This window comes from Elaeis guineensis, chromosome 5 (genome assembly GCF_000442705.2).
Source record: "Elaeis guineensis isolate ETL-2024a chromosome 5, EG11, whole genome shotgun sequence".
Classification (NCBI taxonomy): Eukaryota; Viridiplantae; Streptophyta; class Magnoliopsida; order Arecales; family Arecaceae; genus Elaeis; species Elaeis guineensis.
The window spans coordinates 4,916,050-4,943,141 of record NC_025997.2 but is presented as its reverse complement, the minus strand read 5'-3'; the positions used below and the strand labels follow the sequence as shown (position 1 = coordinate 4,943,141).

At 36.7% G+C, this 27,092-nt stretch overlaps 3 protein-coding genes across 14 annotated transcripts; all 3 read left to right on the top strand.

Annotated features, from left to right (window-relative positions):
- Positions 1-2,074: 2,074 nt before the first annotated feature.
- On the top strand, positions 2,075-11,210 carry LOC105044672 (mitochondrial hydrolase YKR070W). Of its 4 annotated transcripts, XM_029264441.2 has the most exons (13): positions 2,075-2,272; positions 2,363-2,466; positions 3,466-3,501; positions 5,077-5,150; positions 6,893-6,933; positions 7,192-7,263; positions 7,409-7,607; positions 8,465-8,560; positions 8,731-8,798; positions 8,878-9,079; positions 9,958-10,041; positions 10,675-10,730; positions 10,872-11,210. In XM_029264441.2, exons 1-13 carry the CDS (start codon positions 2,169-2,171, stop codon positions 10,873-10,875), a joined length of 1,140 nt encoding a protein of 379 aa, XP_029120274.1. In that variant the 5' UTR covers positions 2,075-2,168; the 3' UTR covers positions 10,876-11,210. The 4 variants fall into 4 exon arrangements, with proteins under 4 accessions (XP_029120274.1, XP_010920951.1, XP_073113330.1 ...); XM_010922649.4 differs by lacking the exon at positions 10,675-10,730 and having other exon boundaries at positions 10,731-11,210; XM_073257229.1 differs by lacking the exon at positions 2,075-2,272 and adding an exon at positions 4,875-4,938 and having other exon boundaries at positions 2,364-2,466; positions 10,675-11,210.
- A 1,045-nt stretch (positions 11,211-12,255) lies between these two features.
- On the top strand, positions 12,256-21,396 carry LOC105044673 (large ribosomal subunit protein uL10c). 8 transcript variants are annotated; one of them, XM_073257232.1, is made up of 3 exons: positions 12,256-13,489; positions 15,066-15,080; positions 15,154-15,629. In XM_073257232.1, exon 1 carries the CDS (start codon positions 12,770-12,772, stop codon positions 13,457-13,459), a length of 690 nt encoding a protein of 229 aa, XP_073113333.1. In that variant the 5' UTR covers positions 12,256-12,769; the 3' UTR covers positions 13,460-13,489; positions 15,066-15,080; positions 15,154-15,629. The 8 variants fall into 8 exon arrangements, with proteins under 8 accessions (XP_073113333.1, XP_073113334.1, XP_010920957.2 ...); XM_010922655.4 differs by having other exon boundaries at positions 12,257-13,493; XM_073257233.1 differs by lacking the exons at positions 15,066-15,080; positions 15,154-15,629 and adding an exon at positions 21,171-21,396.
- On the top strand, positions 17,964-21,396 carry LOC105044675 (large ribosomal subunit protein uL10c). Of its 2 annotated transcripts, none has more exons than XM_010922657.4 (2): positions 17,964-18,670; positions 18,859-19,186. In XM_010922657.4, the coding sequence occupies exon 1, from the start codon at positions 18,069-18,071 to the stop codon at positions 18,660-18,662; it is 594 nt and encodes a 197-aa protein (XP_010920959.2). In that variant the 5' UTR covers positions 17,964-18,068; the 3' UTR covers positions 18,663-18,670; positions 18,859-19,186. The 2 variants fall into 2 exon arrangements, with proteins under 2 accessions (XP_010920959.2, XP_010920958.2); XM_010922656.4 differs by lacking the exon at positions 18,859-19,186 and adding an exon at positions 21,171-21,396 and having other exon boundaries at positions 17,966-18,670.
- Positions 21,397-27,092: the final 5,696 nt, after the last annotated feature.

Genomic DNA, 27,092 nt, shown 5'->3' with positions numbered 1-27,092 from the left:
AAAAAATTCAGGCATGAAGTAGAGAAGCAGTCAGATAAACCCATTAAGGTTCCTCAATCTGATCGAGGAGGTGAATATCTTAATCAAAATTTTTTAAGATATCTTAAGGATAATGGTATAATCTCTCAATGGACCCCTCCAGGAACACCTTAGCTCAACGGGATATCCGAAAGGGGGAATAGAACCCTATTGGATATGGTCAAGTCCATAACGAGTTTCACTGATCTATCCTTGTTTCTTTAGAAACATGCCCTGTTAACTATCATTCACTTACTGAATAGGGTTCCATCAAAGTTCGTTCCTACCACACTGTATGAGATATGGTTCGGTAATAAGCTGAGTCTGGGTTATCTCAAAACTTGGAGATGTCCGATCTATGTCAAGAGACAGATAGCGGAAAAGCTGAAGGATAGATCTATTATAGCTCATTTTATAGGATACCTAAAAGAATCTATGAGATACTACTTAAGTTAATAGGAATCCTAATGCAAGTAGGACTTGTATTATGTGATTGAATAGGATTCAATCCTTATGCCTATAAAAGGAGACCTCCCTTAAAGTCCAAAAGGCATCCAACCAGCAAGCCTCCACGCCCAAAAGAGCTCCCCACACCCCTCTCTTTCTCCCCTTTTCTCCTCTCTCCTTGGCGTCCACACATCCTACCTAGTTGGGATGTCCCATCTTCCTCACACCCATGGTGTTGGGCATTCCACTTGTTGCTGGTTCCAAGCCCGTAGCAGCAGCAAATAATGAGAGAGAAAGTCTAGAGAAGAGGAGAAGAAGAAGATCAAGGAGAAAGATCAAGTGTTGATCGTGATCTAGGCTTTGTTCAGATTCAGCAGGTTGAATTTTGGAGAACCAAAATTCAGATTAAAAGAGGATGTTCCAGGCTGATCCTGAGTGGATACTCGTAGAGACTGGACGCTTGTGCGGCTAAGAGAGAATCTCTTCTCTTTCAGATCCAGATTTGAAGAAAGAGATTGCGAAACAGGTATGTGATCTGATCACAATCTGAATTTCAGCATATATCAATTTCAGCATATGAAATAGATCCATGTGATTTTATGTTTTTATGCATGCAAAATTCAGATTAAAAGTGTTTTAATCTTATTCTCCACTGCGATGTTTAGAAAATAAAAATTTTAAAACATATATGCATGCATCAAATCCAAAATTTCAATAGAAGCACCATAGCAAAACCTCAATAATGAACCAGTTGATTACGTCTATTTTATACAATCACCTAAATTTTAGGAGAAATAATAAAGAAAGTCCTTCAGATATGCAATAAAGATCAGGTTCTTGACATGCAACAGAAAGTTGACACAAAAATATTAAAATATAGATATATTGGCCTAGATGAAAGCCATGTGGCGATGAGAAGTGGGAATGGTCTGATACGATCTTCAGAAGGTACTGAATCTAATGTCTAAAAAAGTGCTAGAACCAGTAGGCAGTAGTTAGCGTTCGATCAATCCTCTCCCAAACTCTAATCGTCCCTTGTCGATTGTTATGCCAGATGAATCTGAGTCCAGTATAATCAAGATCAATTAGGTCCAAATCACTGATAAACTTTCTGAACTCTCTAAAACTAGTGCTATCTATGTATTGCCTACTACCCATCTTTTCGTTGGCATTCATACAATCATATCCTTCGGAATCATCTTAGGCTATGCCTGCAATTTAGTTGATGCTCTATAAGTCCACCCTCTATATGTCCCACCAAGGCCTATCGTTAAAAGGATAAAGATTACCTAAGAATCGTATGATGCGGTCCTATTATTTATCGGAGTCTACATTGTGAAAAAAACTTCATTGCAAGGATGATACCGCATCAAACTTATAGCAAACCAAAGAAAATGCTTGTATTTCATCAATCATCATGTATTTCATCAATTTTTATGATGATGTCTCGTACTATTACATTGATTCTCGTGTTATGATTGGATTGTTATAAATCTGATATGGTATCACCGTTGCAACAAATATCGTCTCATCGGACGCACAGGAAAATGTCCGTTAAGGTTCACAGGCGCAAGCACAAAGATGTCACGCACAGACCATCCAAATATTACATCTAACCGTTGCTTCGTGGGAGCCATAAAACCCTACGGACGTTACCCAGGGGAAAGGAGGTAGCAGAGCCGGTCTCAGAGGAGAGGAGGAAAATGAGATTCCGCTCGGTCTTCAGGGCCTCTTTGGCCAACATCAAAACCACCCGGTCGCGTTGCTTCCGGCACTCCTACTCCCAGCTCCAACCCCAGTCCAATAGGTCTCTTCCCGCATACCCGGGAATTTCTCCCGCTGTTTGTCATTCTTCCATTATCCATCTGAAATCTTTCTTCTAAGAGTTCTTTCGCAGACCGTCCTTCGGCATCGCGTTCGACATCGATGGCGTCATTCTTCGTGGCCGCACTCCCATCGGCGGCTCTCCTCAGGCCCTCAGGAGGCTCTATCGCGACGATGGTAAAGAAACTGGCTCTCCTTCTCGCTATTCTTTTCAAATCTTTCCATGTTATTTCTTTGATTAGGTCTGTAACCCGTGTTCGACCCTTTTTCTTCAAGAAACCGAAGAACTAGATACTTTTTTCACCTGTTTTAATCTTTAGTATGTTTTCTTAGATACGGTTACAATTTTTTGCTGTCAAGAACAATGTGGGTCGTTGTTCCCTATACGTTCTCTCATCTACTAATGAGTAGACCCTACATTTGAAGGAGATTATGATATGTAGATATTGCGGGCCACTGGGTCAGTTTTTTTTTTTTTTTGATTATTCAAGATTTTAGAAATTTTATGGCCGACAAAGAGTTTATGGATTCTTATTGAGTGAAATTGATCAAAGAGAATGAAAGGGAGGAAGATAATGGAACTCAAGATAATATTCTAATATTTTTGTCAACATATGCTCCAAACATCTTGGCCATATGATGGTTTTGTGGATGACGCATCACATACAACTTAAAAGAAGGTTTCCAAGCTTCCATTGCTTGTATGATCTAGTTTGTCTAGCAATTTTAGATGGAAACAATGGCCTTCATGATGTCTTGGCTTAAATATCATGATGGAAAATGCCAGCCAAATAATTTGAATGCTTTTAATTTGTTCGTTACAATCTCTCATAAGATCATCAATCATGTCAAGAGCAAAAGCTGGATTATGTACAGATGGTTTATGTAGTTATTACCATGGGGCTTCCTGGAAACCTTTCGTCTTCCCTTTCTCCTTTTCTTTTGAATTATGTGGCAACAGGGAGCTAAATGAGTAGTATTTGTTCTACCTGTCATGCCTTTTATCAATAATGAGTTTTCAACTAAAGTAGTTTGGAAGCATTTGACCTTTCTTTTGCTTGTTGTCTTCTTCAATTTGCTTCATCAGACAATCTGATACATTGTGCAGCATATTATAATCATTATATGTTTAATGTGCGCATTAGAATCTTACAGAATATTTGTTTTGCTTTCCAGGCACCTTGAAGATTCCATTCTTGTTCTTAACTAATGGTGAGCTGGGTTTTTTTCTTTATTTTTTAATTGGTTCCGAGTTTGATCATCTATTTTTGTTAGCTGTTATTGATATACATGCTAAGCTCTACCTGGAGCAACATGAATTTCTCATGACTCTGCAAAATCTTCATAGGACCTTCATTGGATAATATGTTAGTACTCAGTTGAATTTTTAACTTTGTAAATTTATTATATAACTCATCCAAAGAGTCATTATTTGTACCTTGGTAATGGGCATTTAAATTGCTGAGGATCAAATGCTATTAAGCAAGAAGACTTTGTCATTAACATCTGTAGATCAATAATGTTCACTTAATTACATAAGGTGTACAAATTTGGAGAATTTCCCTTGATTTTTCCACTAGAATGGGTCGGGTAATTTTATTACATGCATGCCGTGCATGTTTGCTGTTCAAAGTGCATCTATATGTCTCAATGCCATGATTGTCATTCAAGTTGTTTCTCATCAAATGGAGTCTTATTTGGATTACATCTTTAAGTTGAGAAGGCTCCATGGAAAGATCAATAGTGTTTGCTAAGTTGACATTGACCCGAAATAAGTCGGTCCTTTAAGAATTGGTACTGAATTTCTGGCCAAGGAAAGTTTGAGCAAGGGCCTGCCATGAAACTGTATGGCCAATTGGTGGGTCTTGTTGACCAGAAACTCTAACATAAAGCAACAAGGAAGAAACGATCAAAAATTCTGTTCATTTTTTTTTTTTAATTTCATTTGTGTATAATGTGTTTGTATACTGTATGAAATTGCATACAAATGTGCAGATATCAATAAACATGGATGGATATTTTTATGTATGTCATGCATGCATTTGGCTATATTTGCTTATGCATGTATTTGATTAGTGATACAATGCTGAATCAGATTTTTTTTATTATACTTAGATTCAATTTTTTTTTTTACATATAATATATGTATTTTGTTGCCCCTTGCCCCCATGGAAAAAGCATGGCTCCACCCTGCCTAAGAGCAATATGAAAGACCTGAATGATCAAGAAACTAAAGCAAAATTCTCCCTTCCATGGACAATGATGCAAGGGAGAACAACCAGACAATTTCAATTGAAGAATCCGACTACCTGCCAGAACCAAATTAAGAGGATGTTAAGGGAAACTTGAAAATAAGGTAGATGTGATCATTGATCGATAAAAAATCAAGGGTTTCACCTCCATGTCAAGATGCTCCACTTGATAAGATCTTTGGACTTCTATTTCATTTTTAAAGCATGATCATTTGCAGAAACAAGCCCCCATCAACAGCTCAAGATTACTTTTTGAGATTCTATGTCATTGAGTTTCCAGTATCAACAAGTGCTTACGCAAATGTCATTTTGGTGTAACTTCAAACATTGTAGGTTTTTGCGAGGACTTTATATATTTGACCTTCTTTTACTCAAATGAATCTATGGAAACTTCAAGGTGCTGTGTGATCCTGGTGCTTTTGTAACTTCTTCCAAAAATATTTTCAATTTCACAACATTCAAACCTGATCCTTTGAGTCTTAGTTTAACAAAATTCTGTACAAAATTTGACTATTATATTTCTCTGCATAAATAGGAGGTGGTGTCCCTGAATCCAAACGGGCTTCTGAGTTAAGTGAACTCTTGGGAATTCAGATCTCACGCAGACAGGTATGTATTTGTCTGCATGAAATGACTGAAATTGGCATGATGGAATACATAGGGTTTTTGCAGATAGCTATGTCAGTCCAAAATGTTATGTTTGACATTTCTAATGTCCATGTTCCATGATTGACTGTGTATCCGGTGATATATGGTACATCGTGTGCAAAGCTACTCTGAGTAGTACTTGGTTGATATTAAATTAAATGTGTTTTGTCCTCTGTGTGATTGAACGAATACCATTGAAAGGAGATATTAGTGGCATCACCAAATTTCCTATTCAAAAATAGTTGGGATCAGATTAATAACTGCTGAAGAGTGTTTTCTTTAACAATATCTCCTGCTAGGTTGTATCAATGGTATGATATAGAAAACTAACTAGCTCGTGTCTTCCCTAAATATGTATAGTATTAGAAGATTCCTCATTTCCTTTTTTGTGTGGTCATTTCCCATTGCTAAGTTGCTGATGTTATTTTGGATTATTAAATTATTTGCAAACCAACACAAAATAGCTCTTTGAAATTCTGCATAATGACAGCGGAAGTTAATGCTTGAATTTTCATGGGCTATTTTGCGCATCATTGGTCATTGTTCAAATGATGAGCATGTAAATAACATGCATGGACGTGTATCTACCTTTTTTTTAATTTGATTCAGTCAAAACTTATCTACTGGATGCCCAATCGCAATGTCCATCATCTAACATTTTTCATGTACAACTCAATTTTCTAGCGTTTATACCTCACTGATTATTTATTTGCAAAGTCAAAGATGCATTACTCCTAACCAAGTCTAGAAAATCCAGATTTAGAGAGTTGTAGCATGTTACTACTTTTGAACTTCACTTTCACAACATGAATGGAAACATGATACTGCAGTAATCTTAATACAGTAAATGCTTATACTCTATATCCAATTGTATGTAGAAAACCCAACGCACAGCCACAGAACATTTGGAACATGGGGAGTAGGGGACATGTTGGAATAACATTCATTATTACAATGTTCTCAGATGCCTCTAATTATGTTATAATATGTATGACAGTATTTAGTAATAATTGTTACTTAACTGTTATCCTATGACAACAACCTCTGTATAATAGGAGTAAGAGATCTTGTTTTACATTCTTCACTGTTTTTCTATTAAATTTATACTCTTTGAACTTCATTTGCTGTGCCATTTAAAAAAAAAAAAATCATTCTGCGAAGCTGGAAATAATCAAGTAGCACTATTATTTTACCATATTTATATGTTATATCCCATTACAATAGCTAATACTGGCTTCCATTCTTGTTATAAGAGTAAATAACAGTTTTGGAGAGGGTCCATTATAAAGGGATCTTGGCATTATTAATCTGAGAAGGGGCTGGAAAATGAACATTTTACATCAGATTGGCACAAAATTATTTATATGAGCTTCATGGTTACCAGCATATTAGCCAACAACCAAGTTTGCATATCATAGTTCAAGGATGCAAGAAAATTTATTGCATCCCATTATGGTAATTTGGACATGGAACAAAAATAATTTTCAGAGGACAAATGTGTGTACAGAAGCATTATATTTGATCAGTTAAGCCACAGCACTGTTTTCTCCAATTAAAAATATATTGATTAAGTCTGTAAATTGTTTAACTTGGATCAACATGGAACTGTAACTCCCAGATTTCAACTGTTTTGTATCATTCTGTACTATCATTTAGCTTACATCTGTCGCAAGTCTTTTCCTCATGGTGGCATTGTAATGCAGGTTCTGCAGGGGCACTCACCTTTCAAGGAAGTGGTGAACGGGTAAATTACTAAATATCTGAGTTTCGTTTTCCATTTGTTGAAACTTTGCCATGAAGGGAATATGCAAGGCCGTAGGTTAACTTTTTCCTACTTTCTGATGTGAGAATTTTGGCAGCAATATGTATCATCCTTTTATTGATTCTGAAGCCTCTTTTTTTTCTGCTGTCACCCTTGATTTTTCTTTTTTTAATTATCAATGAGGATGGAACATTTTCATGGTCATCTTAAGACTTTGTTTCGGATTTTTGTTATCTACAGGTATGAGAATGAGCTTATTGTTGCTGTTGGTAAAGGGGAACCTGCTGCAGTGATGTCAGAGTATGGTTTCAAGTGAGTCTGAAGTATTTGTGGGTTTATTTGGTTATATTCTGATCTACAAGGACTTATGCCTCATGATTGTATCAACATTACTTGGTGATTGTATTAATATAGTGAGAAGAATACTTTTTCTCACTGTATTTGTTTTTATATGCAGAAAAGTTCTTTCTATGGATGAATATGCATCTTGCTTCAAAGACATTGATCCGCTATCTCATTACAAAACTTGGAGGATAAAGCAAACATATGATGAGAACAGCTCCAAGGAATTGCTTCCAAGATATGATGTTTACTCTGACAGAGTCAAAGCAGCATTTGTTGTTAGTGATCCTATTGACTGGGGAAGGGACATTCAGGTATTTTTCTTCTTCAAGTATTTGGGTGATATACAAAACCTTCTTTGTTCTTCGCACACTTATTTTGTCATTTTATTATTGAGTGAGTATAACCAGAATACAGACAGATCTGTTGACATGAATGAGGGACTCCAGATATAATCCTAGGCCCCTAGCCATTATCATTCTTATTCAGCTTGCAATTTCCCAGTTCTGAGACTTTTATAGTGGTTTTGCAAGAATGCTGAATGAGGCATTAAAAATGGCAATCAGGCCACATTGTGAACATAATTGTAACTGGTTTTTTACTATCTGCCTGATTACTCTTTGCAGTGTCAGCGCTTGATGCATCAAACTCTCCTTATCCATTAGGTAGTTGCCTTTTCATCCCTTCCACAAGTTGATCCTCTTGGCACAATATATGCTGCTTCTCTGTTTCCCATTAACATGTTTTTGTAGGATAATATTTAGGATAGGTAGTAGTTAGGAACTTGAATTAGTGTTGTGGATGTAAATAGCATGTGGATCTAAATTTCTTTGCTGATGGCTGCTAATCATGTTTCTTACAGCTGAATTAGTGTTTCTTGCGTTCTAAATCATGCCTGCATCGTAATGTTAGACAATTGAATGCCTTCAATTATTTGAGTTTTCTGTACCATTAAATTAGGTGCCAAATTCGGGTTTTGAAGTAAAAAGGTGTGCCTGACTTTTTTGGAACTTCCCATGGATTGGGGCTACCAAGGATACAATTTATTCATCTGGCATTATCTTATTTGTCTAATTATGGTGCATGATGTTTTAGTTGAATGCTTATTTTCACTAATAGTACAGTGTATGATTTCTTCTGAATGGCTTGAGATGTTAAATTTATGGAATAGGTTCTTTGTGACATTTTAAGATTTGGCGGTCTTCCTGGAAGAGATAAGGGGCATCAACCTCCAATATATTTTGCATCAGATGACCTTGAATATCAGGTAAGTCAAGGTTCAATTTATCCTATGTCTCTTAAACTAATTTTGGTCATTGATGTTAGTATTAGCACTGGCATCCAACACACTTAGATTGATCGGTTCTATGCATAATTTATTGCTAAGTTTCTGCAAATATTTTAAAGCTGCTAATTTTTATAATGATTTTAGGGCAGGCTGCATTTCCTACCGAGCGTCTCGGAATGGGTGCTTTCAGGATAGCTTTGGAAGGCATCTTCAACAGGTAACTCAAAAAATATCACCTATATTGCTTATCATGAAATCGTGCAGGACTATAGTCTTATATTGTTATAAATATGCAGTGTCAGCAGTAGTCCTCTGAAGTACACATCTTTTGGGAAACCAAATCCATTCGTATTCAAGAATGCTGAAGTTATTCTGACACAACTTGTGTCAGATATATTCCATAGTCAGGACAATATGGATGGAGGAACAGGACATGAATTCAGTACCCTTTACATGATTGGTGATAATCCGAAAGTTGACATTAATGGTGCCATGAAGGTTTGTCCCTGTAAAGCTCCAGTCTATCTTTACACTGGCTTCGTCTCATGGACTCTAGCAGACATATGCTAAACATTGTGTAGTTTATGTTTGTGTGTGGACATTGTGTGAATTTTAGAACTTTTAACTATCATCAAATCTCCACAAAGATTTTTTAGTAGTGGATTTATCGACTTTCAAGAGATTCCAGCCACTATCATCATAGCTACCAGTCTGCTGCCATAACTCACATGACAAGTGGCCATCCTTGCCACCACAGGTTATGCCATTATCACCAGTGCCTTTAGAAATTATGCCATCCACGGTCACCAACTTGATCAGATGACTGCCACTGCTTTTCAACCATGTAATCTGCAACGACTCGAAATGTAGCTTCTGCATATGGTTTTATGTATACAAAAAGCACAAGACCTTGCTGGAATCAAGAACTCCTGTGCAATCAATGCTAAACTATTCTGTCAGATCTGATTGCTGTATCCATTATTTCTTATGTAAAAATCAATAGGCATGATTCAGATTAAGTTAGTGCCTAGAAGAGACTACAGATAATGGAATAATGAAATCAATATTTTATGATGTAATATCTGCTAGTGATAATTCATTTCCTGTTGCGACTTCTAATGCATTTAATTACCAATTGTCAACCATTGTTTTTACATTTAAAATGATTGTAATTTCATTCACCTGTCAGTGTTAGAGCGAGAAACATGAGTGACCAGTAAAGAACCGGAGAGTCACATAACTTCACAAAATTTTTTAAAATATAACTTTTTCACTGATGAACAGGATTATAAGCATCCATCAAATGCTCCTTTCCACTATTTGGTCGCATATGGTGGGCTAGTCAGTGTAACCTACTTCCACTGTTTGCTTTACAGGCAGGACGCCCTTGGTTTTCTATTCTTACAAGGACAGGAGTTTTCAGGGGAAAAGATAATGACACACAGTTTCCAGCAGACCTGGTAGGGCCCCATTTATTTCTCATGCATATCTGTTGTCCTCTTTGCATATTTTAAGAACATATATTGATCTGTAGAAATTGTTATAAGCTCGAGATTCACTGAAGGTTACTGAATGTTATACTATTCAGTGTGAACGCCTGCTTGTACCCAAAAAAGAAAAAAAAAAGGTTACTGAATGTTATGCTATAGAAATTGTGCTGTGGGACATTATTCTTACTGTTTTGCTATAGTTCTATCTTCACATTTAGAATTTTTCCTTATGGCATGTTGTACTATACGTTCGAGGCATGACTTCTCTTGTCCAAAGATGCCTTGGATGAGAATTTGGCCCCAATTCAATCCATTAAGCCAATTTATGGGACAAGAGTCATTCATTTTTTTTAATGCATTTGGCATATGCTTGCATTAATAATTGAATATTGAATTCATATTTTATTGTTTATCCCTTACCTCATTTGCAGTCCAATCTAGTTCACTGATTTTATTATCTGATGATGACCTCCGGACTTAATAACGTTGCAATATCTAAATACTACTTTGTGGTTGCCAATAATATTGTGACTATTTGATTATATTTTGAAAAATTATTTAATCTTTCCGGTGCCTTAATCTTTCATCTTCTTCGGGATGCAGAGTTGGTTCACAGAGATCATTAGGTTGAAGTGGTTTGCATTTGGCTGTTGTTGCAGGTAATTGATACTGTGGAAGAAGCTGTTGACTATATTTTAAAAAGGGAGCGTGCATGACTTGTACCATTTTTGGGTTTGCCATTTTTTTATTCCTAAGTTATCAATAATGTCCAAGAGGTTGGGTGTTGATTATTTTGGCAGATGATTGAAGTTCTGAAAGTGTAAGGTTAAATGGAGGCACAAACTCATACGGTCATACCCTACTCTACATGCAAGCGGACAACTTCAAACGAAAGATTTCCTCCTTGCAGACGTTGTGGCGGTTCTCTGCTTAAAATGTAAAGCTTCCCATCATCTTTGCTAGGGCCTTCCAGTATGAAGTCTAACTCCAGAGGTGTTTTGGAAATTTCCCCCCACAATCATATATGCCCTCCTGGCAGGCCAATTTGGATGCTAATATTTGAACTTGTTAACATCATGGTAGCCTCTGAAACCAATTAATCATTTTTTAAATCAGGATGAATAGGTAGTTTCAACTTATTCTTTCTGCTATGCGGTGCATGGGTTATTTTTCTTGGATATCAGGAACAAAATAAACCCTTTCTGATTTAAATTATTTGCAATGACATGCACCATTGCTCTTGCAGAGTAGCAACTTGCAATAACCTGGCGTTACTCAACCACTTGATTGCAAGTTAGCATGATTGGTCAAAGTATTTTCATTTACTAAATTTTAAGATATAAAATGGAAAGACTCTTATTCTCTTTAGTGCCTTCCAAAGGGTGAGGTCAGCTTGGTCGGCTTGTCTCTGGTCAGGTAACTTAGCATGATCAGAGTTGCATTATCTTAGCATGATCAAGCAGTTGAGCTGCAGGAATCCATTTTGGATGGAATATGAGGGGAACTGCTAGATGGGAGAGGGAGAGGAGGACGAGGGGATAAGAATGTAGAAGGGAAAACCGTGCAAGTCATGCGGGAGGCTTTGCACGGGAGGAGGCAAGGCGATCATATTGTTCTCTTTACCTATACTGCATATTATATCTGGCTAGTCAGGAATAGGAGGCTATTTTAGAGGGTAAACCCAAACACTACATAGCATGTATGAAAGGCCTCCGTATTGCATGCACCAGGTGCGAATGGACTTGCGTCGAATCCCACGGTGGATGACACACCAAGCGACCCTTTGTATTTCACCAATTTTGATTGCATGTTATCTACTATGCATGTACTCCAGGATTTGTTTTGTTTCACTTGCATTTGGTGCATGCAATAATTTTTCATATGAAAGCCCTCACAAGCTAAGAAAGATATCCTTACTAAGACCATTAGTGGATTGAGTTCTATTGGGGAAAATTGGGATCCAGCTTTAGCAGTATCACAATTTCTCTCAGTATAATCTACCTCATGTAGAATTTTTACTTCTGAGCATTTTTAAGGACAACTTTGATGGTAGTATATTGGACAGTGGCACTAACAGTGAAGCAGTTTTTCTTGTTTGTAGTTGGAATTCTAATTTGGTGGCGGCCAATGGTGTTCGCATATATGAAATCATAATTTCTCTAGCTGAGCTGAGATATGCATGGAGAGGATCATCTATACCACCATTAAGGCACATCAGATCATTCTTTAGGATGACTCTAGAATGGTCATCAGTTGGATAAACAGTATAGCTAGTTATATAGACGGGATTTACCTTTTATTGACGGATTTATATAAGATGATTCTGATGCTGTTAGCCTTTGAAGCAGTCCACATTTACAAAAAAGCTAACAATGCATCCCATAGGGTCGCTTCCTATGTTTCTAATTATTTCGATAATGTTATACCGAACACCATTTCTATGATTTCTGAGGAATTTTAGAATATCTGTTGTTGTATTTATACTGGGATGATATGACTCGTCCAACGGTTGGTTTTCCTCGGATCACGCCCTTGGGTTGTGTTTCGCCACATTCTCAAGCTGATTTGTCACACACACCAGTTTTTTTTTTGCGCGCGCCCGTGGGGGAAAAAAACCAAGATAAAGTAAGTGTCGAAGATAAGGCATCGCCCGCCCCATCCCCTCCCCTTTCCCAATCCGCCTCCAATATCTCCGCCCATGGAGGCCTCCCTCTGCTCCTTCCCGTCCTCCAGGCCACCGCCTCTCCAGTCCCTAACCCTAACCAAGTCCCCAGGCCTCTCCATTAACGTCCCCAACCCCTCCTCCTGGCGCCTGCCACGCATTGCAACGATCCGCGCCGCCATCACCCGGACCAAGAAGGAGGAGACGGTGGCGACGGTCAAGAAACAGCTGGAGAACTGTCATCTCGTCGCCGGGATCCGCTACAAGGGCTTCACGGTGAAGCAGTTCCAGGACCTCCGTGACGCCCTGCCGGACTCCGTCACGCTGCTGGTCGCCAAGAACACGCTGGTTGGCAAGGCCGTCGAGGGCACGCCGTGGGAGGCCCTCAAGCCCTGCATGAAGGGAATGAACGCCTGGCTCTTCGTCCACACCGAGGAGATCCCCCAGGCCCTCAAGCCCTACCGCAGCTTTCAGAAGGAGCAGAAGCTCGATGACAACGACTTCGCGGGCGCGGTGTTCGAGGGGAAGTTCTACGGGCCGGACGATTTCAAGGCGCTCGAGACAATGCCCAGCCGAGCCGAGATCTACGCGAAGCTTCTGGGTTCGCTGCAGAGCCCGGCGATCTCGCTTGTCAGCACTCTGCAAGCCCCGGCGAGGGACGTCGTGCTCGTCCTCAAGGCTTATGTCAAGAAGCTGGAGGAAGAGAGTGGCGCTGCCACACAATAGCCGTCTCCTTGGTTTTCCCGGGGATCACTTGTTTGTACTCCTTTCCCCTTACTCTGTTCTCGATTATAGTTTTGTCAAGTCCTCTTTTTGGCTTTTGATTATGTGGTTTGGACTTGGAAAAAATATGTAATTTTTTCACAAGTGCAATCGGATGCCCTTTTAGTATAGGTTCCTTCTGTTCTTCAAATTTGAATATATATTGCCGTAGATGCATTCTGATTCTATATTCGATAGGAAGTAGAGGGTAAACAATAAGGAGCTCCTTTGCACAACATATTTGTACTTTCTTGAGACTCTGAATAAAGCTATAGAGAACACTGGTTAAAGTAGTATGTCAGTTTCAACTGAAATTTTTGTTAGAAACTAGATGATGGACAAGTGAGTCAAATGGGTTAGCCATATGCAACAAAACAACAACAGCCTACCACTCTGAGAAAAGGGGATTGTATTTGGATAAACGTGTACTGGTAGAGGTGAGGGAAGTCTAGATTTCTTGAATGAAATTGTTAAATTTTCATAGTCATTGCATGAGATATCAAGGAATTCATGACATGTAAAACACTAATGCACTGAATTATATATTCGGCTATGGCTACTTTTTATTTGATGGTGATGGTGGTAGAATAATTCAAGGAGGAGGAAGAGGGAGGTTCAGTAGGTTTTGGGAACACAGGTGAGTAGCAGTGAAGTTTTAGGGCGTGATGGCTTTCATAGTGGATTTTTCGCTGTTTAGCCCTTTCCTCACTTTCACAAGCAAACATCTATGAAGAACATAATCCTGCAATTTAGTTTTATTAGTAGGATAGAAGTAAAACTATGTGATTCAGGGAGCAAATGTGTTCAAATGCTGTGTGAGAGCTAAAAATAAATGCAGCCAAAGAGGCAAACATGGGGGATTCTGCAGAGGAAAATAGGGGAAAGTGATAATAACCTGTGTGAATTATGGAATTGATTCAAGTCGGAGCAAAAGTATTGCAATTCACAAAATATAAAATTTTAGTCAAAAATCAGTCCTCAGCAAAAAGAGTTGTGAGCTTTGAATGATGATAACTTGGATCTACTGATGAGGCCATGAGCGGATGCTGTCTGAAGATGACTTGTTTAAGAGTATTAAGATTGATGGATATCTTTATTTTGCATGGAACGGAAGTTACCAAGAACATTTTTCACCCATGGTCTGTGGCAAAAATTGTTCAATAGGGAACAGTAAAAGAATCCACGCCTCTACCAATCCAGCTCTTTTCCTACTTTTTGTTGTGGGTGTCCAAGACAAGAGGACAGGCAGAAGATTTCTTGCAAATATTCGTTACTATATTTTAGTGCCAATCGGTAGGAGAAACAAATGATCTTTTGAAGGCAATTCCAAGACAGAATTAACACTGAATCAGTATAAGTCAAGCTGATGTGATAATTCACTGCTCTTTATTTTTTCCCATATACTTCAAAAAAAAAAAAAAAAAATCCCGTGTATTGAGCACGATAATCAGATTTCTACCGGAAATTTATTCAATTCTTTCATACCGCTGTGTGCTCTCTTCTCATTATAATTAAGAATAGTATTGTCGAGCCTTTTTTTTGGTAAAGAATAGTATTGTTGACTTTGTAGGTTTCAATGTATGAAGTAAGTGCACCAAGGAGAAACCCTTTTTTTCCCTTTCGGATGGAAATTGTGAGCTTATTACTTAACACTTCAGGGGACAAGATGATACTTTGGAGAAGAGAGGTGTTTTAACGGAGGATGAAACTTGCCACGGGACCCATAAGAAGAACACCACTAGTCAGCATCAGAACTACTCCATAAAGAGCTGATTGAATTGTGAGCTGATTACAGAACAAAGGAGGGCAGGCCAATGGCGAATTTTTATTGGGAACTAAGAGCGTCGGAGCACCCCTTCCATCATTAAAAAAAGCATCTGATCGTTGAGAATTCCCAAATTTTGCCCATCCAATTATATACTAAAAATGTCATATTCAGAGCATGTTTAGTGCACTATTACTAGGCTATACAGCTTTCAATCTTAACACTTGATAAATCCCTCACCAACCTAATTGGGTGTTTGTTGTCATTTTGGTATGCAAAGGTGCCTCTCATCTTAAAAAACTTTCCAGATTATAGACAGCTGTGTTGCTCCATACTATTACTATGTTGAATGAGAATTGGTATTTAACTAAGTTCGGATTGGTACGGAGTCAGTCCTATATCATTCTATGTTGAAGCATATCAAGGCATACGAGATGCATATTGATCCATGTTATCAAGATGTACGAGGATAAAAAGTGAGACAAAAGATTTAAAGGATTATTTTGATATGAGATGCATATCATACTGTACCAATTTATATTATACCGAACTGGTAAGATATCAGCAGTACTAATATCTCGAACATTGGTCCAACAGCAATAGGAACTTTTGATTTCTATCATCCTCAAATTCCTAGAAGGAAAAATGACATGCTAACAAACAATTTTCCAACATTTTTTTTAAGTAGGCAACTTTTGGTGATATACCACTCAAGTTTAAATACCCCTAGATAAACCATGCAAAATGAATGCTATGAAATGAATCCTTTTTTACTACAAGAACCAAAAATGCTAGTAGCACCTGGATTGGCTGGACCCAATGGAAATCTAGGGGTCGAGCTGGATTTAACCAGGATAACTAGTATAATCCCAAAATTTGTGGGAAATAGGAACAAAGAAAATACCAAGGGCTTGTTTAGTCGGGGGAGTTGGCTCTAGAATGGAAATGAAAATCAGTGACTTATTCCAGCTATTTGATTAGAGGAAGTCACATTCTAATTTAGGAGAATAAAATGCTGCAATCCCTACTCTCCTCCGGTATTCAAAGTCTATTTTGATTTTAATTTCTGATTTTGATTACGAATCAAGTATGTTAGAGGATATGACCAATCTTATTTTCATTTCAATCCATTTTTATTTTGATTTCAATTTTAACTTGAATTGCGAACCAAATGCATCTTTTTTTGGAGAGATGTACAATTAGGTCAAAAAAAAATAGATGTGTGAAGCAGTCCATGGAACCCAAAATTGTACGCACAAACTTCCCCACGATCAAGGCAACAGCAAAATTTGCAGAAAACAATATTTGAAGTACAGATACAAAATAAAATATATGCAAGATACATGGTTTGTGTTAAAAAGATCAATCAACTAGGATTACATATGGAAAAATGCACTCATCACAGGATTAGCTATTGTCATTTGTTAATAATAAAAGTGTTGCTTTGATGACTGATGAACAATGCTTAAAAAAAAAAAAAAGCTATTATTTGGTAGATCAAGCAATGTAGTAGCTCAGCAGTCGGATATTTTAAAAGCTCGATCGGCAAGTGGATATCTTTATCCAACCAAATATGATTGCCATGCCAAGTTCCAAATCCATTAGGACTTGTTAGGATGTCTGAGTCTAAAACCTCATGATATTCATGCATTAGACTAATACAACCAATTAAATCGTGCTGGACTAGATCTATTCTTATAAATATCTAAATAACCATTAGAGTGGGTCGGTTGAATTCTACAGAAAAGAAAAAGATCTTTCTTTATACACTATTTAGTGTAGAAAAAATATACCATTTCATCTGATTGTCGACGTAGTCATCACTTTTAATACGTATTTAATACTTTAATTCTATTTTTTTATTTAAAATTTTGAATGATAAAATACTTCTTTTTAAAAAAAATATATATGATATCCTATGATCATATTGTGGTATTATACAATTAAATTATGATTTCTATACAGGATTCATAATTTTTTTTTTGAAAATCATAAAATAGGAGAGGTATTTTCATCATTGAAAATTTACAAAATTTTTAGTGATAAAAATGCTCCTTCCTTATTATGACGTCTTGTAAAAAAATTATAATGTCTTATGCAGAAATTCATAATTTTATCACAGAATGTCATAATATGACATTGGATGTTATAATTTTTTCAGATGTGGAGAGCATTTTCGTCATTCAAAATTTTAAATAAAAAAGTAAAACTGTAGGCTTTAAATGCGCGTTAGAAAGTGGTTGGATAAAAATGTCCCTCCTATATTATAATATTCTATAGTGAAATTATGACTTCATGTGGTCATAATTTGACAACAAGATGTCATAATATGATTAGAGGTATCATAATTTTTTCAAAAAGAGATATATTTTCATCATTCAAAATTTTAAATGAAAAAGCGGAACTGTATATATTAAATATGTGTTGGAAAGCGGTGACTGCATTGACCAATCAAATGAGGCAGTTCGCTCCACGTCAGATTTTCTACGATCAGGATGGTGTACCAAAAATTTCAAAAGATTTGTCATATCATTTTTTTTCTACTCTATAAAATTTGAGACGGTTTGTGCCAATAATTGTTTGGATTTTACAAGTATAGATAAGATATAATCTAATTTAACTTAGCTGGCTCCGTTGATCCAACCTACCTGGTCTCATGAAATTTTGGCCCAGATATCTAAAAGGGCCTGAAAGGTCCCTCATATTATGGTCCGACCCAATTGAACCCTGCAAACCTCCCATTCTCTCGTTCCCCCCCAACCGCTCCTCTGTGCTTGCCGGCCCCGCCGCCGGCTCCAAGCCCCCGCAATGACTTCCCTGCGCTCCGCCATAACCTCTTCCCTCCCGTCGATCCGCGCTGCTGTCAGCCGATCGAAGCGGGAAGTGGTTCGGCGGGAGCTGGAGAACTGCCATCTGGTTGCTGGGATCTGGTGCCACGGCCTCACGGTGAAGCAGCTTCAGGCCATCCGCGGCGCCCTACCGGAGACCACCAAGCTGGTGGTGGCGAAGAACACCATCGTCGAGAAGGCCATCGAGGGCACCAAGTGGGAGCCCCTCAAGCCCTGCATCAAGGGCATGAACGCCTGGCTCTTCGTCCACTCCGACGAGATCCCTCCCGCCCTCAAACCCTATCGCGACTTCCAGAAGGAGTGGAAGCTCGTCCTCAACGACTTCACCGGTGCCGTCTTCGAGGGCCGGCTCTACGGGCCCGACGACTTCCAGGCCCTCGAGACGATGCCCACCCGGATGGAGTCGTACGCTTACCTCCTGGGCTGCCTCCAGACCCCGGCGATCTCGCTGGTCAGCACGCTGCAGTCGCCGGAGAGGGATGCCGGGAAGCCCGGGGGAGAGGGCGAGGGCGAGGGTGCTCCAGCCACCGCTGCCTCCGCTGGTGCCGATTAATGGCAGCTGTAAGTTTGGTGCTTTTCTTTTCTTTCTTTCTTTCTCTAGCGGTTCCTGAGTGCTGCATCATAAGGTTTTGTCCCTTGATCTTTTTCCTTTAAAAAAAAATTGCTTCTTTCATGTTTCCTGTATTGATTTTAAGAGCTTGTTTCTTTCCCCCCTCCTCTTTATCTTGATTTTGCTTCTGCTATTATAGGAATCCTAGCACTGAGGCAGCAGTGCTTGTGCTATTCACCATTCGGGGTTATTGAGTGCATACCCTTCATAGGTGGAGGTTGTTGCTGTACTCATAGGGGATCATTGCTGGTAGTATTGTGCAGCTAGGATACAATGTTTCACTCTTGTACTTTAATTCTTTCATTTTATAATTAACTATGCTCTTTTAATGAGATTGGCGTTCATAGCTGTTGAAAAATTATGTATCCTTGAACGCGGTACGTTACTTGGAATCTTAGCCCTATCTTTCTTATGATTCCAATGTAAGAACAAGAAATAAATACAGGAAGATGTAGATGCCATGAGAAGCCTGAAATTTTTTTCGAGCCTTTGTTGTGGATATCGGTTCTTAAACACACTAAATTTTGTAAAGAAGTATAGAAGCTTGAGAAAATGAGCTTCTTGTATGGGAGACCAGAGGTGCCAGTAGTTTGCATGGTTCACTGATGCCATGACAGATTCCCCTTGAGGATGCAAGAGGGAAATATCAATCTTTGCAGTGATTCTTAGATTGGTATTCAGTTTTTTTTCGTTTTTCTTTGTCTTCACTTAGCTTATTCTGTGGACAGGTTGCATGGATAAGTACCTTCAGTAAGATACTCATCATATATGTCATCTTGACAGTTTAATTATAACAACGCTGGATTTAAGAGCCCTTACATAAAATTATACTGTGCTGTCTAGATGAATTTACAAGAGAGGTTAGAAACATTCTCAAGGATTCAACGGCCCTAAAGAGACCTAGATAAGTCTAGATTTTTTTTCCAATGCAACATCCAATTCTAGTCACACTCTAGCAGTAAGATGACTGTCATGCACATCCTGAAGTTCAGTTGGTAAAAATCTTAAATATGGTGCCTTTGAAGACTTCATTTGCTATCCTTCCCCAATGGAAGAATTGCTTGAGAAATTCAAGTCCTTGAGGGTGAGTCTTGGCACAATGATAAGGTTGCTTCATTGTGACCTAGAGGTCATGGGTTCAAAATAAGGAAACAGTCTCTCTGCACATAGGATTGAAACTACAAACATCTAACCCTCCTCAAACCCTTCAATGGCGGGAGTATCATGCAAAGGGTCATCCTTTTAGAAATTCAAGTCCTTGTTTAGGGGTTTTGGAATTCAGAGTAATGCCCTCTCAAATGAGAAGAAAAAGTTTAGTTAATAGAATAAGGCATTAATCTTTAAACTATATGAATTGCTGGGGCATGTTTTCTTGGTACTTTGAGACTATCTTTGCTTCTATCTTCACATTTAAATGTATTTCATTTTTACTTTTGTTATACCTAACTCTCTTTGCTTCTGTCTTCACATTTAATGTATTTCCCTTTTGCTCTTTGTTATACCTATCACTATCCCATTGTTAATCCTTCCATTTAGTTTTTCTGGTTATGACCTCTGCATCTTCCTTTGATGGTGAGAGGTTTAGTAGGATACCTTGGAGCTCAAGAAAATAATCTCCTTGTCACCTTAACCAAGGGACTTGAATCCATGCTTTCTCTCATCCTTTCTCATTTTCTTGATTTATAATTGCCTTCAACTGTTGGTCCCAATTCAGATTTGATTTATATATTTTCTTTGTGATCCCTTTGTATGTGTGCATATTCCCCATTCAATTTTAGTGATAGCCACATGATCTATCTATGCTAAGTTTTGCCAAATCTTTGCTACCAGTTAGCTTTCCTATCTCTCTCTTAAAAGTTCTAGTTTGAGTGATCCTATCCAGAGAAGTTCTAATCGCCGGGGTGATGTGTTCTAAATATGGGTTTCAGTATACGTGGCCTACTGTGTAAACCAGGAATGAGCTTTATTTTGCTGCATGTGCCTCGAGTGCTAATCTATTCTCTCTAAAACAGCGTGCAGTATATTCTTAGGTATTTTGCCTTTCGTTATTACATCAAAATTTTTATTTATATTTTGTTTGATTGTATCATTGCCTTGATTTTGACCAGGGTTTGCCTACTAACCTAGAAATGGAAAACAATGTCAGCTATATCATTGGCTGCCAAGTGTCCCTTGAGATCCTGTAGTCTAGAAGAAATAAATGCTCCTTTCGCTTTTGCTGATATGCTTCAGCATTGAGATTAATTTGTGGTTCAAAAAACTTGAGGAAAATACCCATGTGGAAGGGATGTGTGTGTTGGTTTGTTTCAATATCTGGGTGTGGCCATATGCAGGATTTGCATGCTTAGAGATGCTGTTAAATTGTTGATTGTGAAGTAATATGAATATACAGTTGCAGCATATACAGTTTGTTGTGCAATCAGTCCTAACACTTTTCTGGGTTTGGTACAGTTTCAAGAAGGTTTCAAATGGATAGGTATTACCAGAGGACAGCAACGGCTAAATGTTATTGATGATTGAGGCATTGCTTGCATAGCCTCATGATTTCTCCAATGTGCATTTAATACTCTGGAACAATTCATTAGATGAAATCCAATTGTATCTGTAGCATTCATCTGAAATCCAGTCTCTAAGTTTAATGGCATAATATTAATCAAAAACGTTATATCCTAGTTCATATTTATATTGCCTTTGCTTGGTAAAGTATTTTAACACGTGCATGGATGCATGGGAGCGCAGGTGTGCCAATATTTCTGACAGCATTCATATTTTATTGTAGTATTTTTATTTAATTTTATTTCTTTTTTTTTCCTCTTTTTTCCTGGAGAAGACGGACAAGCCCATTTCTTAAAATAACTATCATGTAATTCATCCTTGTAACTACCAGTCTGAAAGATTTCAAGTCATTCCTAGCACAAAAGTTCAAGTAAATGAGAATTTGTCATTTTTGTTGTCGCTGGGATCTTGCAACACAAATGTTGCTGGAGATCTGGATAAGATATCCAAAAGTATTAGAACATATATTCCTTGTTTATTTTAATTTGCCTTGAATAAACAAACGTGAATTTTCACCCTGCATCCTTAGAGCTCTAGCTCAACTGATAACCAAATTCTCCACACCCACTCCACCCCACCCCACCCCAAAAAAAAAGGTGTTCATCACCCATGGAAGTTCCCTTCTATGTACACAATGCACAAACCCTACAAATGGAATCAGTTTGGATGACAGATGGAAGTGATGAACCATACAATTAAGGATACCAACCACTAGAAGTTTAAAAAAACTGTAAATGACACGGGGTGGATCCTTGTATCTTTGAACAGAAACAACAAGCAGAAGTATTGTTCTTTAAGAAGTCAAATATCTCTTAAATAAAGAAAATAATCCATTTAAAAAAAAAGGAATGACTAAGCATGTATCTTTGTGGGTACATGGATTACAAGGTTCATTTCTGGTTTGAGTGTCAGCTAGCAAGTTCTATTTGGGTGCATAGATTTTGGTGACTAGTTTGGATTGAGAGTGACAATGCACTTGAATATGCAAGTTGAAGTATTTTCTATAATTTCTCTACTATTACAATGGGAACTTGTTGTGGGGATTCTTTTGGATAAATCCTTAATCCATTCTTCTCTTTGCATAACTTTACTTTTTCCCCGTTCTATCTGTGCTAAGACTTCTGTGCTTTATTTTGTCTATCGACAATCGACATGGTAAGGCTTAGCATGAGGTAAGCTATGATTATTAGGGTTTGTTTTAAAAATTGAAGTTCCCAATACTGGGAAACCACCAATATCTGCCTTCATTATAGTTCTTCTTGCCATTTGCAACTGCTTATCCTAAATTCTTGCTTTTTTGACATATTTTTGGTAACGATAAGTCACCCATCTCTTATCCAGAGTTTTTTTTTCCCTCTCTTAACTGCTATTTGCATGTTACTCCAAATGAGCGTGTTACTTGGACAGGATATAACGTGGTTTCCTTGGTTTGTCATCCAGGGGAAGGGTATAGAGTAGCGTGTGGTTATTAACGAATCAAAATCGATCCCATCTAATCTATCTTATCTATCTAATCTAATCTGACTCGCATCTGCCTAATTCGTGACAGTTATAAGGTGGGTATGGATATATACAGATTTGATCCATACCCAGCTTGTCATCTCTAATTTTCTAGAAACGTGGTGCAAGGTGCAACAAGATGAGATTGAGAACAACACGAAGGGATCAGGTTCTTGGGACCGTCTCGCCTTAGAACGGCCAACGGAACTTTTGGATAATGTTCCCAAATACCAATTTTTTTCCTAACAAAAGAAGTATCGTCATAATTTGCTGTCTCACCCACTTCAGCACATCTATAACGAGACCATCTTCCTCGAGGTAACTTGTGGCTGGGACCCGACTTGGATCGTGACAGCCAAACTTCCAATGGCGTTGCGTGGTAAATGGAACCCAAATGTGAGTGCGACCCACCCACAAGAACATGTAAAAAGTCAGGCTTTGGTTAAGCTGAGATGGTATTGATGGCAATTTTTGATAAAATCCAAATATATTAAAATATTTTAAAATATATTAAAGATATCTAAATATTATATCCCTCTTAATTAACCAAATCTATTATTACTAAATCGCTACGAGAAAAAAATAGGAAAAAGAAAATCATAGAATAGAATATAGATAAATTAACTTGAAACATCATTGACCATAGAAAAAGTAACCTACTTTTAGATGCTGTTTGGTAGAAGGTGATATTTCACATCACTCAAGTGTTGTGAGTTCGATGATAGCATCACTGTATTGTGCAGTGATGCTATCACCACACATACCCCATGTGATAGTACATCATCGGGTACTGATGATGTACTGAAATTATTTTAGGATAAAAATATCTCTAGTCTGTAAATTGGGAAGAAAATAAAAATTCTCCTCGTCTTTTTCTATAGATGTCTATCTACTGATGTGTTTTTTATTTTTATTGACAGATTTAGTTAAACGATATGGATATCTTTTATTTATTTATTAGATATCTATTTTATTTTTATAGATAGATATGGTTAATTGGCATAGATAGATTATGCTAAATCCTTCATACTTTTTTTTTTCTCAATTTATTTTGATGGGCTAAATCATTCCCAATGAGCAGTCCTAATATTGATGGTAAAAATTGACTGAGTTGAGTCAAGCTTGATTATATATAATATTATCGTAATATCATTTTAATAGGTTCATCAAAATAAATATTTATAATAATAATAAATAAATAAATATTATTATTATTACTATTGCTACATGTTTTTGTGAAGAGTTATAAATGAAGAATGTTTAATCAAATTGTAGAGTAATTATTATGTACTAATGTATAAGGTTATTTATTATATTTTATACATTATCACTATCACTGTTTGGAGATATACCAAACACAGTAAAGTTTATTTTCAATGATATTTTAGTGACATATCAAATACGGTGATTACATATCTCTTCAATATTTGTACATTATTCCAGTGATCACATCACTCCAATGATTACATCATCGGTGATATACCAAACAGCACTTTAGGAAATAAGTATTTTAGGAATCCATTTAGACTCCATCATAAATCGAATATTTCATATCACAAATTTAAAATTGAGTAGACTCTTCTAATATACTATTTCCTATTAAAAATTATTTTTTTAAGAAAATATTATTAACACAATATTATCTTATTAAAAATTATTTTATTCCAAGCAAATGAAAAAAATTACCTTTTGGGAAGACTCTGCACGATCATATCTCAACTTGGCATGCGAAAAATCTGAAAAAGGAAATGCAAGAAAAACATATACATTTTATAAGAAAAAATATGTTGCAATCCATAGAAACCATATGGGAAAATTCTCTATAATCGTCACCATGCTGAGAAAAATTATGGGAAGGAAAATCATAGAATATATCATAGAAAAATAAACCTTTTTTTTGGAAAAATATTTTAGAAAACAATTTAGGATGCATTGGTTACACTTTTTGATTTTTGATTTTTAAAAAATATTTTTTTATTTTTTTTGATTTTTGTTATTGAGTAAAAGCAAAAAAAATAAAAAGTATGTTTGGTAACTACCTCGTTACAAAGCAAAAAACAATATTTGAGGACGGCAGATGAAGAATTTGATGAGGGAGAAGGGTTCTGAAAGAGAGGAAAAGGAAGTGGAGAGGTGAAGAGCTCAACGAAGAAGAAAGATTCGAGCTCTTTACTTTTTGATTGAGCATTTTAGATGTGCGGAAGCAAAAAAAAATAAAATTTGAAAAGCAAAATATTTTTGCTTTGCATATAAAGTAATTATTTTAATTTTTACTTTTTATTTTTCATGATGTTACTTACTAAACATTATTTTTTAATTTTTATTTTTTTAAAATCAAAAATAAAAAAAAATATCTTTTTTAATGACTAACCAAATGCATCCTTAGTGTTCATCAAAAATCAAATATACCACATCATAATTTTAAATTAACTGGACTCTTCTTAACAAATTATTTTTCTATTAAAAATTATTTTTTCATGAATGTATCATTAATATAATATTTTCTTACTAAAAAATATTTTCCTCCATGTAGAAAATGCATAGGAATAAAAAAAAAAAAGCTTCTGTTTAAGAGAACAGTGCAGAACCCTATCTAAATTTGACATGAGAAGAATGTGAAAAAAAAAATGCAAAAAGAAAATGTCACATTCCATTAAAAAAATCTGCAACATTCTATTAGAAAAGGCATATGAAAAAATTCTAAAAAAAAAAAAATCTTAGCCCTATTTCTTTCTACATTTGACATGCTCAAATGTAAGTTGATTCCCGATGACCGAAGCGAGTAGGAGGCTAAAAATATTCTTGCTTCTATTTCTTTATGTATTTGACGTGCTAGCCGGTGTCATGGTTATCGAAGTGATTAAGAGAATTAATATTACATTATTTTCTATGATTAATGAGGATTTCAGTAGATCAATGGCCTAAGTTGAATAGTTTTTCTATTTTGTCCTCAATTATTCATTTATTCTTATAATGAAAATAGTTGAAGTGTTATAGGTATAAATTGGAAACGTTTGAAGTTTGAAACTTGGTTGTTGTAGCTAGAAGAAGAGGTTGGTGTTCTTGGAAATTTCAAGTGAGGTGCTATGTTATCTGTGAAGAACCATGAGAGTACTAATTTTGTATGTAATTTCTTCAATATAATTTGCAACATCGACGGTATGCCTAAAGTAAATAGAACTAATAGTTCATTGATTGTTACCTATTAGTGCTTACTTATATTTACCAAAGATTGTACTATTGAATTTTAACAACCATTCTTCACAGATTAATTAAACAGAAATTTATGGTACAACCATAAAAAGGTATATGATGTTGTAGATGATGTTAGGTGCTAATTTTTCTCAAAGAAAATAATCCACCAACATCATCAAGGTAAAAAAATTATAATCTATTAAACATTTTAGAAAAAAGGGGCTAGTCACTTCCTTTTTTTCAATTCTAAATATTTCATACATTTGAAATGTATGATCATATTGAAGAGCTTGTTTAACTGTTTTGTTAGGAATACGAAAAATTTTATAAGAAAATGTATTAATAAATCATGATACTAAGATGTCTTTTAATTAAGCAATGTGTCATAATTATAGTCAACCATACAATAGTCAACATATCGACTTATGTTTGGCCAAGCATCTATTTTTTTTATAAAAAATATCACGGTCCATCAAATATAAGTCATTTTAGAAAATGTGCTTCCTATACTATTTTTTTCATAATTAACCGAACATGCAAAATTATTTTGTAAGTATTATATATCGAGACATCGGTTCCATAGAAAACACATTCTAGTAAGATAAAATTCTTCATATAAATCAAACAAGTCCAAAGAGGCAAATGGCATGAAAGAAGGAAGAAGACCTGTTTCTCTCATCTTGGAACTGCACCAGCTCGTGGATTGAAGACCAGAAAAATAAAGATGGAAGATGGAAAGGGAGCCAATGAAGGCCACACGGAGGAAAAGATGAAGATACAAGATAAGGCACTGAAGCACCCACAATAGAGGAAGGATGAAAAATGAAGAGAAATGTCCAGGCAATGGAACCCAGTGACATGGCCATGTCCCCTCTCAGCCTGCCGTTATCCTTAGCCATTCTTCTATCCTTTGTGCCATTATTAGCTTTTCCACAAACATGTGACTATGTGAGGCATCCCATACATAGCCCCCATGCTTTCACGCCACAAATAGCCTCATTGAAGCCTACGATTTGACATGCAGTTGGATTTGTTTTTTCAGGCTAACTATATAATTTCCACTTTAGTGTAGTCATCCAAGATTGGTAAATTCGGTTGGTGTAACTCTTTTCCTAAACCATT

What these genes read in the sequence shown, in the direction of transcription:
- LOC105044672 (XM_029264441.2), top strand. Translation starts at nt 2,169, where the DNA reads ATGAGATTCCGCTCGGTCTTCAGGGCCTCTTTGGCCAACATCAAAACC. An exon ending in GAGGCTCTATCGCGACGATG is followed by an intron (nt 2,467 to 3,465) that starts GTAAAGAAACTG and finishes TTTGCTTTCCAG; the next exon opens with GCACCTTGAAGATTCCATTC. An exon ending in TTGGAAGGCATCTTCAACAG is followed by an intron (nt 8,799 to 8,877) that starts GTAACTCAAAAA and finishes ATAAATATGCAG; the next exon opens with TGTCAGCAGTAGTCCTCTGA.
- LOC105044673 (XM_073257233.1), top strand. Translation starts at nt 12,770, where the DNA reads ATGGAGGCCTCCCTCTGCTCCTTCCCGTCCTCCAGGCCACCGCCTCTC.
- LOC105044675 (XM_010922656.4), top strand. Translation starts at nt 18,069, where the DNA reads ATGACTTCCCTGCGCTCCGCCATAACCTCTTCCCTCCCGTCGATCCGC.